The sequence below is a fragment of the Rhipicephalus sanguineus genome, chromosome 4, assembly GCF_013339695.2.
Source record: "Rhipicephalus sanguineus isolate Rsan-2018 chromosome 4, BIME_Rsan_1.4, whole genome shotgun sequence".
NCBI lineage: Eukaryota > Metazoa > Arthropoda > Arachnida > Ixodida > Ixodidae > Rhipicephalus > Rhipicephalus sanguineus.
This window is the reverse complement of record NC_051179.1, coordinates 145,432,152-145,448,564: the sequence shown is the minus strand read 5'-3', so window position 1 is coordinate 145,448,564 and position 16,413 is coordinate 145,432,152. Positions and strand designations below refer to the sequence as shown.

Below are 16,413 nucleotides of genomic sequence, written 5' to 3'. Positions count from 1 at the left end.
AGCGCAAAAAACGGGACGGAGAAAGATTGAGCGCACGACACAAGCGCTGTGTCTTTCTCCGTCCCGTTTTTTTGCGCTGTTCCCCTCAGCATCATGTACCAACTGGCCCTTCAAGAAACCCTTCTGCAATTTATTCATAGAAAGTTTAGATTAACTACTCAAGAAATTGCACATCATTTTTTGCCTGAAAAAACACTGATAGGACAGGATGAAATTCTTCAGTACGAGCTAAAGAAACCTGAATTAGTCTCACGCACTTTCACTCTTACATGTGAAATTGATCAATTCTACGTGGAAAATTATACAGGGCTTCTGACACGGAAGTGGGTCTCAATAGTTCCCTGTTAACGTACCAAAAAATTTTACATGTAACAGGTTTCTCATTTTAGGGCAGTCTGCGAGACGCGCAATATGACAGCCTACTTGGAAGCAACATGGGCAATGCCCCTTTTTCTCTGTGAGAAATGTCAAAATGCTGACGGCTTATTGCTAGGTGTTGACCCGCCATGGCAGTCTAGTAGTTATGGCGCTCGACTGCTGACCCGAAGGTCCGCGAGATCGAATACCGGCCGTGGTGGCCGCATTTTCGATGGAGGTGAAAATGATTGAGGCTCCTTGTACTTAGATTTAGGTGCACGTTAAAGAACCCCAAGTGGTCAATAATTCCGGAGCCCTCCTGTACGGCGTCCCCCATAATAATATTGTTGGTTTGGGACTTTAAGCTCCAACAATTATTATTATTATTGCCAAGCATATATCGGCAAAAATGTGAAATGCACTCAAACTCACTCATGAAGTATACTTTGCTGTTAAGGCTCACTCGGACTAAGACTCACTGAAAATTTTCTAAACCGGACTCAGTCAGACTCAGAGGCACCAAAATATTGCTCGCTCGGACTCACCCAGACTCAGACTCACGGCTCGATATGAGTCTGAGTGAGTCAACTCGTGAAACCATTACCGTATAATTAACTTTTTCAACCATAGTGCCAACATCAATATCCCATATAACTGGTGTTCTACTTCGCGCGTTTTGATCTCATACCTTCAAATACGAGTTACGAATGATTACAATCCAGTACGGACCTCTTTTTGAAAGAGATGGCTCACACTAGATATTTTTATCAAGAACTTCCCTTGAAAGATTTGCAAGGAGGAGGTGAAACCCCCTCCTCTCGCCCACCTCTGCAACTCACGTCTTTGATCAATAAATAGTGAGACGGCGTATGAACGCCAGTGCTTTGAAGTATGTGTGAGTAGACGTGAGTATAAACGTGAGTCATCATAAGGCTGGTAGTAATGGTGAAGTTGAGTAGATAGAACCATAGGTCGGCAATACAATTTCGAGGTCACTGAGACTCTCATGAAATATATTTTGCCCTCAGGGCTCACTCGAACTCAGACTCACCAAAATTTTCCTCATTCGGACTCACTCGGACTCAAGGTCACTGTAATTTTTCTCTACCGGACTCAGACTCACGAAAATATTACTCAGCCTGACTCACTCAGACTCACGGCTCAATCGGAGTCTGAGTGAGTCTGAGCGAATCGACTCATGAGCGAGTTTGCCGACCTCTGTTGCCAGGTGGCCATGGATGACGATCCAGCTAAAATTTGTCTATCCGGTGTGTTCACTTTGGATTCATGAGTTCAGATCCAGTATGTCGCGAAATTGCGACCACAGGCCAGAGAGGTTAGTAACCCCTCCTCAGTGATATCCACGGTGGTGTACGCAAAGTTAGACGAACGCTAGGCATATCGGACCGAAGATAGATGCTATCAGACGGCTAATTCATAGCAATTGCCAAGTGTCACTTACAGTGGTGCCTTCTACACCGCAGGCGTGGGCGTTGGAGTCGTCTGCGTGACGCTGGTCATCGTGGTGATGATGCACTTCGACAAATACAGGGGCGTAGCCAGCGGCATGAAGTATGCCGGGTACACGCTGGCTTCGTTGCTGTTTCCCAAGATACTCACATCGCTGAGAGATGCCTACGGCTTCAGAGGATGTATGCTCGTGTACGCGGCGCTCACCATGAACGTAACAGCTCTGACACTGCTCTTGAAAGAACCTCCATGGCATTTGCACTCCCGAAGCAGCAAGGCCAAACCACGAGTGCACGAACGAAAGAGCATTTCCTGGATTAGCACAACGCCGTTAGATAACGCACATTGTGCTCCTGTGGAAAGCCCAGAAATTACCGAAAGTAATTCCGCTGCGCCCACCGTGACTATTCAAACAGTGAGCTCGCTCACGCTGAACAGCATCAGTGCCGTACAAAACACTTGCAACTCGGCAAACAGACATGAAGTGCTGGGAAAATATTCGTGTACCAGTTACAATGAATACCCACCAGAGATTTCAAAAAATGATAATGTTTTTAATGTCCGGCTTGGCAGTCTTACGCTTCTAAAAACGCAAGGAAGCAGAAACGAGGTGGCAGCCCTTGAAGATGGCAGCCAAGGAACGGGAACGGAAAAGACGGTGAACGAACTTTTAGAATCAGTTGAAGTAATCCATTGTTCTACGGAGAAACGTAAGCATTTTCCCTCGTGGTTCGGCAATATCGGTAGCCTACTGTCGAGGCCGAGGTTTTACGTTTGCTTGTTGGCGTTATTGGCGATGGACTACACGGTGGCCGTCTTTCCAGCGACCATAGTTGATTACGCACTCGACAAAGGGGCAGCACGGAGCCAGGCATACCTCTGTGTGACCTACTGTTCACCGGCCGAGCTGTTTGGTCGGATTGTGCTTCCTCTAATCGGTGACTGCAAGATAGTGAGCAGGGCAACTTTAGTAGCCGCGAGTTTCGCCTTGCTCGCTGTGACTATGCTGGTCCTACCAGCAACGCCTTGTGTGCTAGCCTATATACTCGTCTGCGCATGCGCTACCATGCTCCTTGCTTGTTTGCTCGCCATGAAGCCTGTGGTGATTGCCGACTACTTCGGCATCGAGAACGTCGCAACCAGCTGGGGATTGGGTGGAGTGACGCTGTTACCTCTGCTCCTGTGCAGCCCGTATATCATCGGTAAGTTTACCCGGTAAGGCCTTTTCTTTAGTTCGCCATGCAGCGGAATAAATTGCCAGTCAGACACAAGAATGTTGTGTGATGATCGGAATCAGCTTTGCTAAGTAAACAGAAATTATTTTCTACGTTTGCCTCTCTGCAAACGGCATAGTTAGCGATAGTAAAATAAACAAATCGACGAATAATATACACAGCTAACGGCAAGTAATGAAGTGCTGCCTCTGCTATTACATCTCTTATGCTCCTCTCTCCTTTTAACAGCAATGTTCTTACGGCAACAGCAAGGGCTAATTGATGTAATTGCAGGTGACCCCTATGCACCATCCGACAACTACGTAGTATAAAGTTCCTGCTGCAGGCTTTTATTAAATGCGAAGCATTTCTTAGTGAATCAAAGGCACTTTGAGCGTTTATATCTATCTATCTATCTATCTATCTATCTATCTATCTATCTATCTATCTATCTATCTATCTATCTATCTATCTATCTATCTATCTATCTATCTATCTATCTATCTATCTATCTATCTATCTATCTATCTATCTATCTATCTATCTATCTATCTATCTATCTATCTATCTATCTACTTCTGGGTGCTCTCTTGATCACCTCTTTAACTTGGTGTTCACCAAAATTGGCTTAGGAGGGTAAGAGGGTTTGACGAATATGACTGTCTGGTCATGACATGAATAACATGCCAATCATGCGGCGTACGTCGTCAAACTCTTTCCTCAAGACACGTGGGGCATATATCCGTATACGACGGACCGCGGTATGCGGGTATGCGCCACAGGTGATTGGTAGTTTATATATACCCTGGAATGGTGAAAACGGACATTAGTAATTTCAAGGCGAGGACGCTAAGGAAAACCGACATCGGCAGCGTTGACCCGATGAATGCAAAGAATAAAAATCAGTGATCCCACCAGCAATCGAACCTAGGCACTCTGCGTGACAGTCAGATATTCTACCCCACAGTCACGCCAGATCTTGAAACCGCTTTGCAAACATCAATTGGTGCAACATCAATTGTGGTTGCAGTGCCAGTTACCTAATTTTATAACAAAGCAATAAACATTACATATGTACTCCGACGATCCAAGTTTCATGCTGGGTTAGCGTCAATTGTGGTTCCACTGTTGGTTCCGGTTTTGTAGCAGTTTAACAAACGTCACATTTTTATCCCTGTGATTCAGCAAGCTACAGTCAAGCGTTGCCGGACCGCGGAGGAATACGCTAACGAAAGTTAGCTATAATATACCCACCATCGCACCTTAAAGTGCGCTTTGTTTCGATAATACTGACGTCTGCGCTTGAAATACCGTGAGTGCTGAATTTACGTCAGACTATAAGTTACCCTTTAAACGCCATTGTATTCGGCGTGCCTTTTGAGCCCACGATGTGCACTACTACACTTACAAAAACACGTCGATCCAACTCGTAACGCTTGGCTCAAAGCCAAAAAATACAGCATAGACACGTACTCGCTGACTGCTTCGCATGAAACCGATTCTCGCAAGGCGTGCGATCTGCCGAATTTTTACAGCGAAAGATGTTATGTGTAGCTGGTGACTTGCTTCTCCGCAGAGTGACGAATAATGGCGTAGTGGGTGCTTCGAGCTTCACAAAAGTTATGCTTTATGGCTTAGTCGGTACCTTGCTTGTGTACTTGCATTAGTAGGCCCAAGAGAGCTTACAACGGGCTCTACAACTGCCGCTCTTCGACTCAAGGTATCCTGGTTTCAACAGGTCAAACCCCATAAATTATTGTTATCATTATTGCGATGATGGCCATAAAAATGTGCACGATTTTGTTAAGAATCCGTTCAGCTCCATAAATATCTTTAGTGACAACGACGAAATGTATATACGAAGCATATACCCAATATATAACAAACGCATTTTATCATAAGAGAAGATAAAATGCAATGAGGCAGCCGTGGTAGCTCGGCACCGAAGGCATTGCGCGGCTATACTCAAGGTCTGAGGTTCTATTTCCTGCCATGGGGACCTCATTTTGATGGCGGAAAAATGCGAGAAATATCCGTGAACTTGGATTTAGAACATTAAAGATCACCACTTGGTTAATATCAATCCGGAGTATTTCAATATGTACGGTGCGCCACAAAATCACTTCGCGGTTTGTGAAGTTTTAAGGTTTTGCTCATAAAGCATTTATAGGAGAAATTACTTATTAGCGTGTTAAACACTCACACAAGCACTTTTTAATTGTCTTTGTTTTTAGGTTACTTTCGAGATGCGAGAGGAAGCTACGATGGACTTTACCAGCTTCAAGCTGGAATCCACTGCTTTGTCGCCGGCCTGTTCGGAATCGTCTCTGTCTTAGATAGGAGACGGTGGAAACAGCGGACGAGAAGCCTGACAGTTTAGGCTGCCCATTTGGAGCTGTTTTGTTACTGATGATTTTAATCTGCATTATTTATCTTGCATTTGAAAAAAAAAACAGCGTTCCACATTAACGTTTTCTTTTCTTGTTGTTGGGTGAGGGCCACTGTAAATATTAACACGGCGTAAAAGCACCTACGAAGCATATTATATTCCGTAAACGCATCTGCGTAATAAACATTACGCCCTTTCACACATCAACTGTGTAGTCTACCTATTTAACACGAAAGAGTTCTTGCCGGGGTCGACCAAGACCCCACTAACGTCATTTCCGTCACGGAAGTGACGTCGGTAAAATTCACACGGATAGATGTCAAAGAGAAACCATAAGAAAAAGTTTGGATGACGTGGGATACCTGAGAGTGGTACCCACGAGTTCCGGGTCCCCGACGATAGGTGCCGGGCGCTCTACTCACTGAGCCACTGAGGCATATGCACAAGGCTTCACCGGCGCGCCTTATATCGCTCACACCTTCTCTCGCTCACAGTGATATCGGTTGGCGTTGGTGGTGTCACCGCTTGAAAGCGGTAAAGTGAAGTAGCGCTTCATGGCACTAACGAGTGCCGAAAGGGAGCGCTTCGGTAGCTTCAGTGCATTACTGTAGGAAACTACGCTCGGTGCAATGCGCCGTACGTGCTGATTCGGTTTGGTGACGACGCAGTACGTGCTATGCTTTTGGCGTCGTGTTTGCGTGTGACGCCTCGCCGCCAGAGTGGTGCAGCTTCCAGGTTCACCAGCGGTGTTTCTTTGCTGTCTACTGCTGCGAGTGCGATAGCACCGACTAATAAAACAGCTGCAATAGGCGGCACGGAAAGGCAATGACGTCGACGGGTGAATGTCGCGTACTGAGCGCTTTGGTGCAGAGAGAGACACGCCAGCGGGAAGCGGAATGCCTTGTAGCGTTTAGGGCTCAAGCTACGCCTGTCGTGTTCCTGAAGAGCTGTGCGGTAAATGAATGAACGCAAGCGTAGGTTACCCTACTACTGGGGAGCGCACACCTTGGCGTTTCTATCGTCAAATGACGACACTGTGAATGAGTGCATATCGAGTACCAGTGTTTTATTATGTGCTTGTTGATGCCATCTTTGCGCGGGATTGACCATTTGCTGTGCCCAGATGTATGTTAACTACTTCAGCTACCACAAGGGTTAAATCATGATCATGGACGTCAGTCGTCGGGGTGGAGGTGTGCCAATAGGCGTCAACGTGGGCGCATCCACGTTAAACGGTGCTCTAGACCAAACGCCAATAGACATTGTGCACGCTCTCATACATCACACTACAATAAACAATCAACTACCTCTGTGGAGAGACGGTTCAATTTCGTGTTGTACCGATTCCTATCACGAAGGGATAACCTTTTGTTTTTGCTCTGGTGCCTGTGAAGATAATTTCCCTGTTAACTGCAACAGAATTGCCACAACCTTAATATCTAACCATGGTTTAGGGCAATGTTCGCGATTACTTATTCCTGTGCAAATGAGTTCCCAACTGCTTTTCATGTCTGCGCTTACAGTCGGCAGAAATTACTCGGACCACGTCCTTAAAAGCGCCCTCCACAAGAGGAGAACATCTTCCTGAAAGACTTCTTAGAGGACGCTGGACTATATAAGCGTTTGTAATGAACAGCTATGTGTCGCTATATACGAAATGTGTTAGTCCGTATGCTGTAGGCAGAACCAGAAATGTGTATGTGGGAACGTTTTATTGCAGTGTGAACTCCTGCAAGGGAACTGCACATAACCATGTTATTTCTTTAACTTTTTTTTCCCCTTTGCTATACGTTTTCTTCTTTACTTCTTCATTTATGATTGCGGGTAACCACTTTATTGTCTTTTTTTTTTCGCTGCAGAACTTATAAAAATGGAGTAGCAGAAGTTATAAAAATGGAGAGGTGGAAATGGAGGAGCAGAACTTATAAAAATGGATAGGTGGTGTAAATTTCAACCTCTGTACAGCAAGCCAGCTAAAACAGAAGCAGGAACTGTCGGCTACAACTTCCCCGTGCCTCGTCGTAGCTTGTACGATCCCAGCATTTTTTATGAGAATTAGTCTAGCGTTTTTTATGAAAATTAATTTAGTGTCGAAGGTCGACACTAGGTGCCTTTAGGTGTGGCCGTCTGTATTCAAGAGATGGTGCCACCTCCTGCTGTGTATATACGCGAGTGCATGCCGGGATGAAGTAGTTCTTGCGTGGCATGGGTTGAGTGCATTCGTCGTCCTCAGTCGCGCCGCATGCCGACATTACAATTATGGTTTCCTCATAATCGACAGTAGTATCGCTACGCATCCTCCAGCGCGTTAAACTAGCATTTCCTCCATCATCGACAGTACTTTCGCTGCGCACCTTCCAGCGAGTTAAACCTTCATTTCCTCATCATCGACAGTACTATCGCTGCGCATCCTCTAGCGCGTAAAACTAGCATTTCCTCCATCATCGACAGTACTTTCGCTGCGCACCTTCCAGCGTGTTAAACTTTCATTTCCTCATCATGGACAGTACTATCGCTGCGCATCCTCCAGCACGTAAAGCTCGCATTTCCACATCACCAACCGTACTTTCGCTGCGCATCATCCAGTGCGTTTTGGCACATCACCATGACAAGGGAATTGCGCTGTGATTTTAAAATGGCGACGTCCACAATAAAAAGGATCTATGGATTATTGTAACGCAGGAAGATAATTCCGCAAACCTAACCTAAAAGCGCGGCTTCTTATGAGGCATTGAAACGTGAATGTGGATTAGTGGCGAAAAGGCGGGCCTCAACAACAGTCGTAAAAAAATTTATTCCAACCCAAGTAATCACAAAAACCTTTTTTTATTGTTTACATTGCCAAGACGTTCAAGCGTCAGCTCACATGATCTTGCAGAGACGCACCGATTCCTTACACCAGGGGTCTCAAACTCACCTCAGCCAGCGGGCCGCACTCACACAATTTAGTCCCGCAAGGGCCGGGCCTCTGGAGATGGTAGAAGCGAGAGGGGAGGGGGGAATCGTACAAATTGCCATCAGCAAACGTTGCAATTTTAAAGAAAACCTTTTGGCATCTCTCATATACGGGTCATATATGAAGGATATTTGGTGCAAGGATTCCAACAACATGTCGATACCGATGTCCCAGATGACTAAAACCTGGACGCCGACCTGAAATATAAGTTATGTTTCACGGCTATATTTCAACACACGGTGACCACATGGGGTACCTCACGAAAACAATGCTTTAGACTAGTCATGCCTGTGCAGCTCACGAACATACTTATTAAAAAATATTAAAAATATTTGCGTCGAAGACAGCCATATGCTGCCCACGGGCCGCAAGCGAGAGGCTCGCGGGTAGCGTCTTTGAGACCCCTGCCTTAGACAATTTGTTCTCAAACTGGGTTTCGCGGAGCCCAGAGGTTCCGTGAAGGATCATGGGGTTGCGTGAGCGGCCCATGCAACCCGCTCTCTTTTTACCTCCACTAGCAAGTAATTTATTTACTTAGACATACAAATTTGCATTAGATTTTCTATATAACTAAGCCGTCGCACGCCGCATCCGCATATCGCGTGTCTGCAAATAGCGAAAAACCCACGTGGTAGGAGCACTAAAGACTCGTCTTCTAGTGCGCGCCATGAAACTTGCACGATTGGCGGACCCGTGGTAGTACATACCCGTGGTGACAGAACGCGCGGAACGCTGATAATTCATGCTTGCGAGCGTTCAAACTAGTTCAAACCACATCGACGGGCACCTGGTAGCTTTATTCGTGGCTCATGGTGCGTCGGCGTTCACATGGCACAGTTTTCATACATGGCGATTTGCCACTGATCGATATCAGTTTTGTAATGAAAACGTGCAACGAGCGCTTTCATACGCGTAAGAGGCGTCGCTTCGTGCCGGCTGTGGGCTACACGAGCATTTATGCTTTGCTTTACGACCGGTGCATTGGCCGACGGCCGTTTCCCTGTGCGACTCGCATGCACCCTTTATTGCTTTGAAAAAAGCAAAACAGGCCTCTGTATGTCCGGCGCTTCGTTTGCGTGAGCATATTGCTTACTCTTCGCGCTGCCTGAAGCATGCAGTGTATGGTCGACGGACATTTTCCGCGACTGGCGGAGCGGCGCGGGGGGGGGGGGGGGGATTGCAAGTTCAATTATTATCGAGAGTTCTACATGAACCGCGATGACCTTTGATGTTAAAGAAAAGAGAACAGCTCAGCGCAGGCAGTGTTAATACTGTGGTTGCGCGTCTATCACCCCGCCCTCCCCCTGCTTTTTATTGTCTTCATTCTCAAGAAAAAGTGAGGTGTTCCGCTGCACTCTGGAAAGGCTGTTTGGGTTCCCCAAGGCAGGTAAGCTTGCAAAGTCCTGCCTTAGACCATAAGTACTTCACGTAGTAAAGTACTTTCTAATGCTAGTGAAACAGTGCATTCAAATACCACCACTTTGCCCTTCTCGATCATCGCTTTTCATTCTGGCGCGTTAAAGAACACCAGATGGACCAAATTTCCCGAGCCTACCGCGAAGGCGTGCTTCATAATCACAACGCGCGTTTGGCACCAAAAAACACCGGATATTATTCCATTAGTTTTTCGTTATTGCTGTTTCTCGTCCCTGTTTTTATTGAGTACCAGAAAAAGCTCCACACAGTGCATTCACCTTGTCCATTGAACATATGTGACATCTGTAGCACCGACGATGGATCACACACTCAATGACTTCGACTGCAAAATGTTAGTACGGAGCAATGAGCCCTCATAGAGATTTCTTTTTTTAGCACCATGCAAATAAAATTGTGAACACGGGCCACTCCACACGCTGTGTATGCTATGAACAACTGTTTGTTTAATTCTGTTGGCTTATGCCCATCCTACAGGTCCAATTATTAAGGCAAAAGCCCTAGATGCAGTCGGCGTCAACACGAGTGATGCGAAAAATCATCATCACGTGATGACGTGAACATGTAGCGTCATCACGACATCACAGATCGCCAAAATTTTTGACGTCATAGTGACGTCACTGACGTCACGTGGTGGCGTCATCGCATGACATCGTTGCTTGGTCATACATTGGCCGATCCCTGAGGCACGTGAGGTGTAGAAGGCTCGCAATGCCTACGATCCCGGAAACTGTGCAAAATCACGCTAGCTACAGAGAGCTTTCGCGGTGGGGTTGAATGCAATGGAATGAGGAGAAAAAGAAAAAGATGATGGCTTTCGGCTTGGAGTCATCTCAGGAGAATGCCCTGTGATTTTTTTTTGTCGATGCCTATCCAATAGTGATGCAGAACTATCGATGGTACTATCGATAGTTGAGTCACTATCGAACTATCGATGGTAAAAGATACTATCGATAGCGCTATCGGTAGTAAGTACTATCGATAGTTTAAAATCAACAGCTCGAACTCATTGCAGAATAAACTTGGTTTCCCGCGCGTGTGGTACATATATAGTGGAATCGGAGGAGCAGGCTGAAGGGCAAGAAAGTTGACATGCTTCTGTTCTTCACCAGAGTGCTTCGCTGACACATGATGATAATGTCAAACTATTCAGCTGTAGAGCAAACGAAGCCGTTGCCTGGGGTGGAACTGCGCGGTTTCAGTTTTATATTGCATGTTATGATTTCAAGGTAAAAAAAATGATGAAGAACAAAGTTTGGTAATTGTAAGATGTAACTGGTTGCTTTTAAATATGAATTTATTGATGGACATATGCCGCCATTTTCACTGCGCAAATAATTCATTTCGCCAAAAAATTGCTCATAAATTATGAGAAGCTGATAGTAGGCTATCGCAAATATTTTGGCAATTTGGCCAGCCTCGTTGGCCAAATTGGACAGCACCGTTATTCGCACCACTATGGATAGTTTGTCACGTGGTTGTGACGGTGAGGAATGCTGCAGCAAGACTGGGAAATACGAAGCTCTTTATTTGGTCGAACTTGTGCCCAGAAAGTCAAAACTCAGAATACAAGCGATACACGCTGTGCACTGATAGAGGAGAGAACAGTCGCCGGCCGTCGAGTAATCTGACAATCGGTGGAACGCTTCGTCTTTTATACATCAGTCATCAAACCTTCCAGCGTTATCGCTGGTGCTCGCGTAACTTGAATATTCGCGTCCGGCGCGTAATCTTAAAATGTCAAACAATCGCGAAACTTCTCACGGCGCGGTCTGCGTCAAACGCTGCTAACAGTCTTTGGGTGAAACACGAATACATCAAAACAAAGCCACGCGTGGCAGTAATATCGCTAGTAATATTACCGATGGTACTACCGATTGCACTATCGATAGTTTATCGATAGTAGTACTATCGATAGTTTGTTTAGACTATCGATAGTTTCAAAGAAACTATCGATACTATCGATAGTCAATTTACCGATAGTTCTGCACCACTACCATCCAACCGCTCGGTACGCAAGAGCAAAATCTCAGAAGATACTAGAACGGCGGGTAAAAATATCGGTAGTGAATTTGGTATCCACAAATATAGGTTCTACAAACACAAGGGTAAGTACGAAACAATGGCAGATCATACAAAGTGTACAATGTGATTTCATCATCTCTCCCACTTGCGGAAAACGTTACGAAGTTTATTTTTATTTATTTTTTATTTACAAATACTGCTGTCTCAGTTCTTGAGACATAGCAGGAGTGGATACAGATGTTCAACACAATGAAAAAAAATACAATTTAACAAAATACATGATTTCGCAACTCTTTTTCAAATTGCTGAGCATCGAGTCTGCGCAGAGACCCATCAAGCTCATTCCATAGATCCACGGTCCGCGGAAAAAAGGAAAACTTAAGACAATCAAGACTAGCTCTAAACAGCATAATATTTAGGGAATTGAATCGTCGCGTACGGCTTGCAGAAGCTGCAACAAAAGAAATGGGTGCTAGAACATTCAAGCCGATGTGAACTATCTTATGCAGGAGGATGATTCGATCGCAAGTGCGCCGATGTTCGAGAGGCTGCAGCGATAAAACATGCGCATGCGCACTAGGCGAGAACCGCCGGTCATAGCGACGCAAAATAAACCTTATTGCTTTTTTTTTTTTGAACAGATTCTAGCATAGCTATGTCATGTTTGTGGTGAGGTGACCAAACAACCGACGCATATTCGAGTATAGGCCTGACCAAGGTCTTGTACGCTGTCAATTTGCATTCTTTTGTCGAGTTGCTTAACGTACGTCGGAGATACCAAAGTTTTCGAAGAGCCTTGTTGCAGATTGTCTCGACATGCGTGTGCCATTTTAAATTTGTTGTCAAAGTTACACCAAGGTATTTAAACTCCGTGACACGAGCTAGACTGACACCATCATTGCTATATATAAAATTAAGAGGCTGTTTCTTAATTGAAAAGGTCATGGCTACAGTCTTTTTGAAATTAATAGACATTTGCCAGGTTTCACTCCAGTTACAAAACAATGAAAAAACTCTGTTAAGCGCTTCCTGATCTTCAACAAGTTCAGCACAATACTGGCAGTCTATGAAAGGGGTCAATTACTCAGTCAGAGAAAGAGAGTCCATTATTCTTTCCTCTGATGTCGCAAACATTTTTTCCCCATTTGTTTCTCACCCACTTGTACCTTTGCAATTGGCCATCATGCTCTCTGCTGCGTTATTCATGCAAAGATGCTGCACGCTGCCGTAGTCGTCTGGCTTTCGAGTTCCAAGAGTACTCGTTGCCAGTCGCGCACAAGTGCGGCCGGCTCCATCAAGTAACCAATTTCCGTACGTGCATCCTGTAGATCCAATGACATGGTCGCGCAAAACAGTGGCACCTCCGTTCTGTCTAATTTTGTATCGGCCATTTCCTTAGTATGGAGTACGGCACCGAGCGTGCCGTCGTACATTGCCCGGTTGGTTCTTTGAGCATTTAGTTTTGAGGCCTCCTTGTGCCTTTTCTGCTCGTAGCGCTACTTCCTTCATCAAAGCTCCGAGTCCTGTAACACATGACCCACCGCTCAGTTTCACTCACGCTTAACGACTGGACCTTATACCGCCACTGTTTCCGACCCAATGGCCTTAAACTCAGTATCATGTTCGTTAGGCGATGGGTCATCTGTATTTGCCAGCTTTCTGAACAGTCCACTGCCGGCTGCAGATTGTCAACCGACCTTTTGATAGCGTTCGGTGCCACTTCTGACCTGACCTCCATCGCTTCATGCAACGTGTAAGTATAGTGGAAGATTTGCGCACAGCGCACGAAGACCAGCTCAGACGAAAAATTGACCTTTATTCCACAAGAACGCACATATATACATTCCCGATAACCACCTCATAATCACTGCGCATGAACAACATGTCACCGCATAACCCTTCACATAATAACCATTCTTTATTAATTGTTTGTTAATACTACATAATAACGATATCTTCATTCAAAACACGGCTGTTGAGTTTGCTTCCTCGAACTTTACCAGGAAATTTCGCGTTTCGAAAGCAAAGAAAACCCTCGTTTGGGAACTTCTACACAAACGAAAGGAACATCTCAGGTTGAAACTTTTTCACAGCACATTTCATAATCGAACAGGTCTGGACCCCCCGGTGATACTTTCGCAAACCTGATTACGTTCCACTACGATTGGAGCATAAAAATAAGATAAAGGAAATAAGCTGCAGGACTGAATCATTTAAAATGTCATTTTTTCCTAGAACGATAAGCCAGTGGATTAGGCTGCCGTCAGATGTAGCACAAATAACCTCACATGAGTAATCTTCAAGTTCATTACAGGCTCTGCCTTAGTGTAGTCGCGCAATTGTGTGTGTACGGAACTGTATTGTGAACTTACATTATATTGTATGTCTGATGTGTCGCTACGTAAGTGCACAGTGAACTAACTTTTTTATTGTATGCTGGAAATACTATTATCGGTGTTATGTATTGAAACCTTGCAGTCATCCCCCCCCCCCCTCTATGATGCCCATGGGCGCTGTGGATACTATGATAAATAAAAAAACAAACAAACAAGCAATCAAACGAACAAGGAAACAAATAAATAAATAAATAAATAAATAAATACAACAAAACCATCAACAGAACCGATGCATTATCACATCTTGTCTAGCAAGTTAATTGCGTCTTCATTCAATGCGAACGGATGACCTACACACGCGTCTTGAAGTCTGGAGATATGCCAAGCTTCCACAATCTCTCTTGCTGTCTGATTAGCGTGAACATACAAAACAGCAGTTTGATCACACAAAGGACTACGTGATTTCGATTAACAACGCCACACAATGCAACGCTAAATGCGTGTCAGGCCTTTCCTTTATGTTGGCCAAGTGTCTTTTAACCAGCATACGCCGCCGCTCTGACCTACGTAGCACTGAACGGGATCTTGTAAACTACGTTTCTTTCGGAATCCGCAACCTGGCGATTAGGACGCTTTGTACATTTCTTAGTGATACTATTAGGCTTGTCCGCGTACAAATTATTTAAAGCAGGGCCAACACCCCCTATCTTGTTTCTTCCAGAGAAAACTACACTCGCACCATACTTAGCGGCCACCTTAAGCTTATGCGAAAAACAATGCAGCTAGGGAATTACCGAAATTTTCTTAGTGCCTTGGCTTCTTTGCATCGCTTTCTCCTCAAATTTTATTTTCTTCAATAGCCTTTGGCTTGCAGTTAGAAGAACCGAGGAGGGGTATCCCGCCTTCTCCAGCCGAAACTTCTGAATTAGGAGCGTTTCATTTACCTTGCGCTTGCACGTTTTCGTTAAAGCTGATTGAAAACACCCTATTCCGATTCCGTTTTTATTTTCCTTGAATGGGCGGAAGCGTACTGTAACAAGGGCTTCTCCGTTCTCGGTGAATACTTTCAGCACAAATGGTCTGCTTCGCAAATGAGCTTCACATCTAGGGACTGTTAAAAAAGCTATCAGCTGTTCATGGCTTCATCGTTTTTATGTAAAGGGTTATGCGGTGCCGCGTTGCTCATGCGAAGTGATTATGAGGCGGTTATCGGGAATGTATACCTGTGCTTTGTTGTGGAATAAAGGTCATTAAGTTGCTAGTCTGCGCTGGTCCTCGAGTACTTTTTTCGGTGCGTCCTCGTGTGATGCAGACAAACCAACTAGCCCGCCTTTCGTCACATTTTAGTGTGTCAGGAATTGCGATCTGTGATCGGCCCGAAACCGACTGTTCCTTGCTTCGTCCTCTCGATATACTCAACGAACTGCTCTTGACTTCATTCGTAGATGGTGGTTTAATAAATGGCACTCTTACTCTGACAGCAAAAGTTAATCGTGGATTGACGTCTCTGTCATGCAATGTTCCGTCTGATGTCCTTTTTCACTGTTGGAAGACTACCTGTAGTGACATTTGACACCAGCTCTTGCCAATTTTCAATTGTCGCGTCTAGGCTGCGCGAGCGAAAGTAAACCTTTTTAGGAGGCATCAGCATGCCCTAAACGACTTTGAAGCGACTATTTGCACTATGACATTACACCGAAGCGATGTTAAACATGCACTTCACATTGAAGGAGATCCACAGACTTAGCCTAGTGCACACTTTTTATGGGAATGCATGAAGTTATACATCAATGGACTTTTAGATGCGAAGCAGCTCTTTGACTCACGTGTGTAACGCCGTACGTTACGTGCGTCCGTACGAATGCGCCGCAGTGCTTTCCCCTCGCCGTAGGTGTTGGAACGTTGCCAAGTAGGTCACGCCACAGCTGGGCGTTGACGTCACGCTCCCCTCGCACGCTTCCCTCGCAGGTGCGCGCTGACGTCACTCTCTCCCTCACCCGCAGCATGCTCGCCGCAGCGCCCGCAGCTGCCGGCTGCTCCGCCCGCTCGCAACACCTCTGAACGTGTGACTTCTCTCTCGCTTCACCCTCTCCGCCGCCCGCAACGCTCGACCGCACGTCGAGTGGTCACGAAACCCAACCCGCCTCCCGTGTCTTTGCGTTTCAAGCAAACGTTTACTCGAGGAAACGCTACACCGAGTTTCGCTTCAAACCGTTCTTCCAGCACCCGCGT

At 45.5% G+C, this 16,413-nt stretch overlaps 1 protein-coding gene across 1 annotated transcript in view; it reads left to right on the top strand.

Annotated features, from left to right (window-relative positions):
- Window positions 1-5,472, top strand: part of LOC119390786 (uncharacterized) — a 49,305-nt gene extending 43,833 nt beyond the window's left edge. The window contains exons 3-4 of the mRNA XM_037658484.2: window positions 1,842-3,029; window positions 5,276-5,472. Of these exons, the coding sequence (XP_037514412.1) occupies window positions 1,842-3,029; window positions 5,276-5,421 (1,334 nt within the window). The 3' untranslated portion in view covers window positions 5,422-5,472. The remainder of the gene's footprint in view (window positions 1-1,841; window positions 3,030-5,275) is intronic.
- The last annotated feature ends 10,941 nt before the right edge of the window (window positions 5,473-16,413 follow it).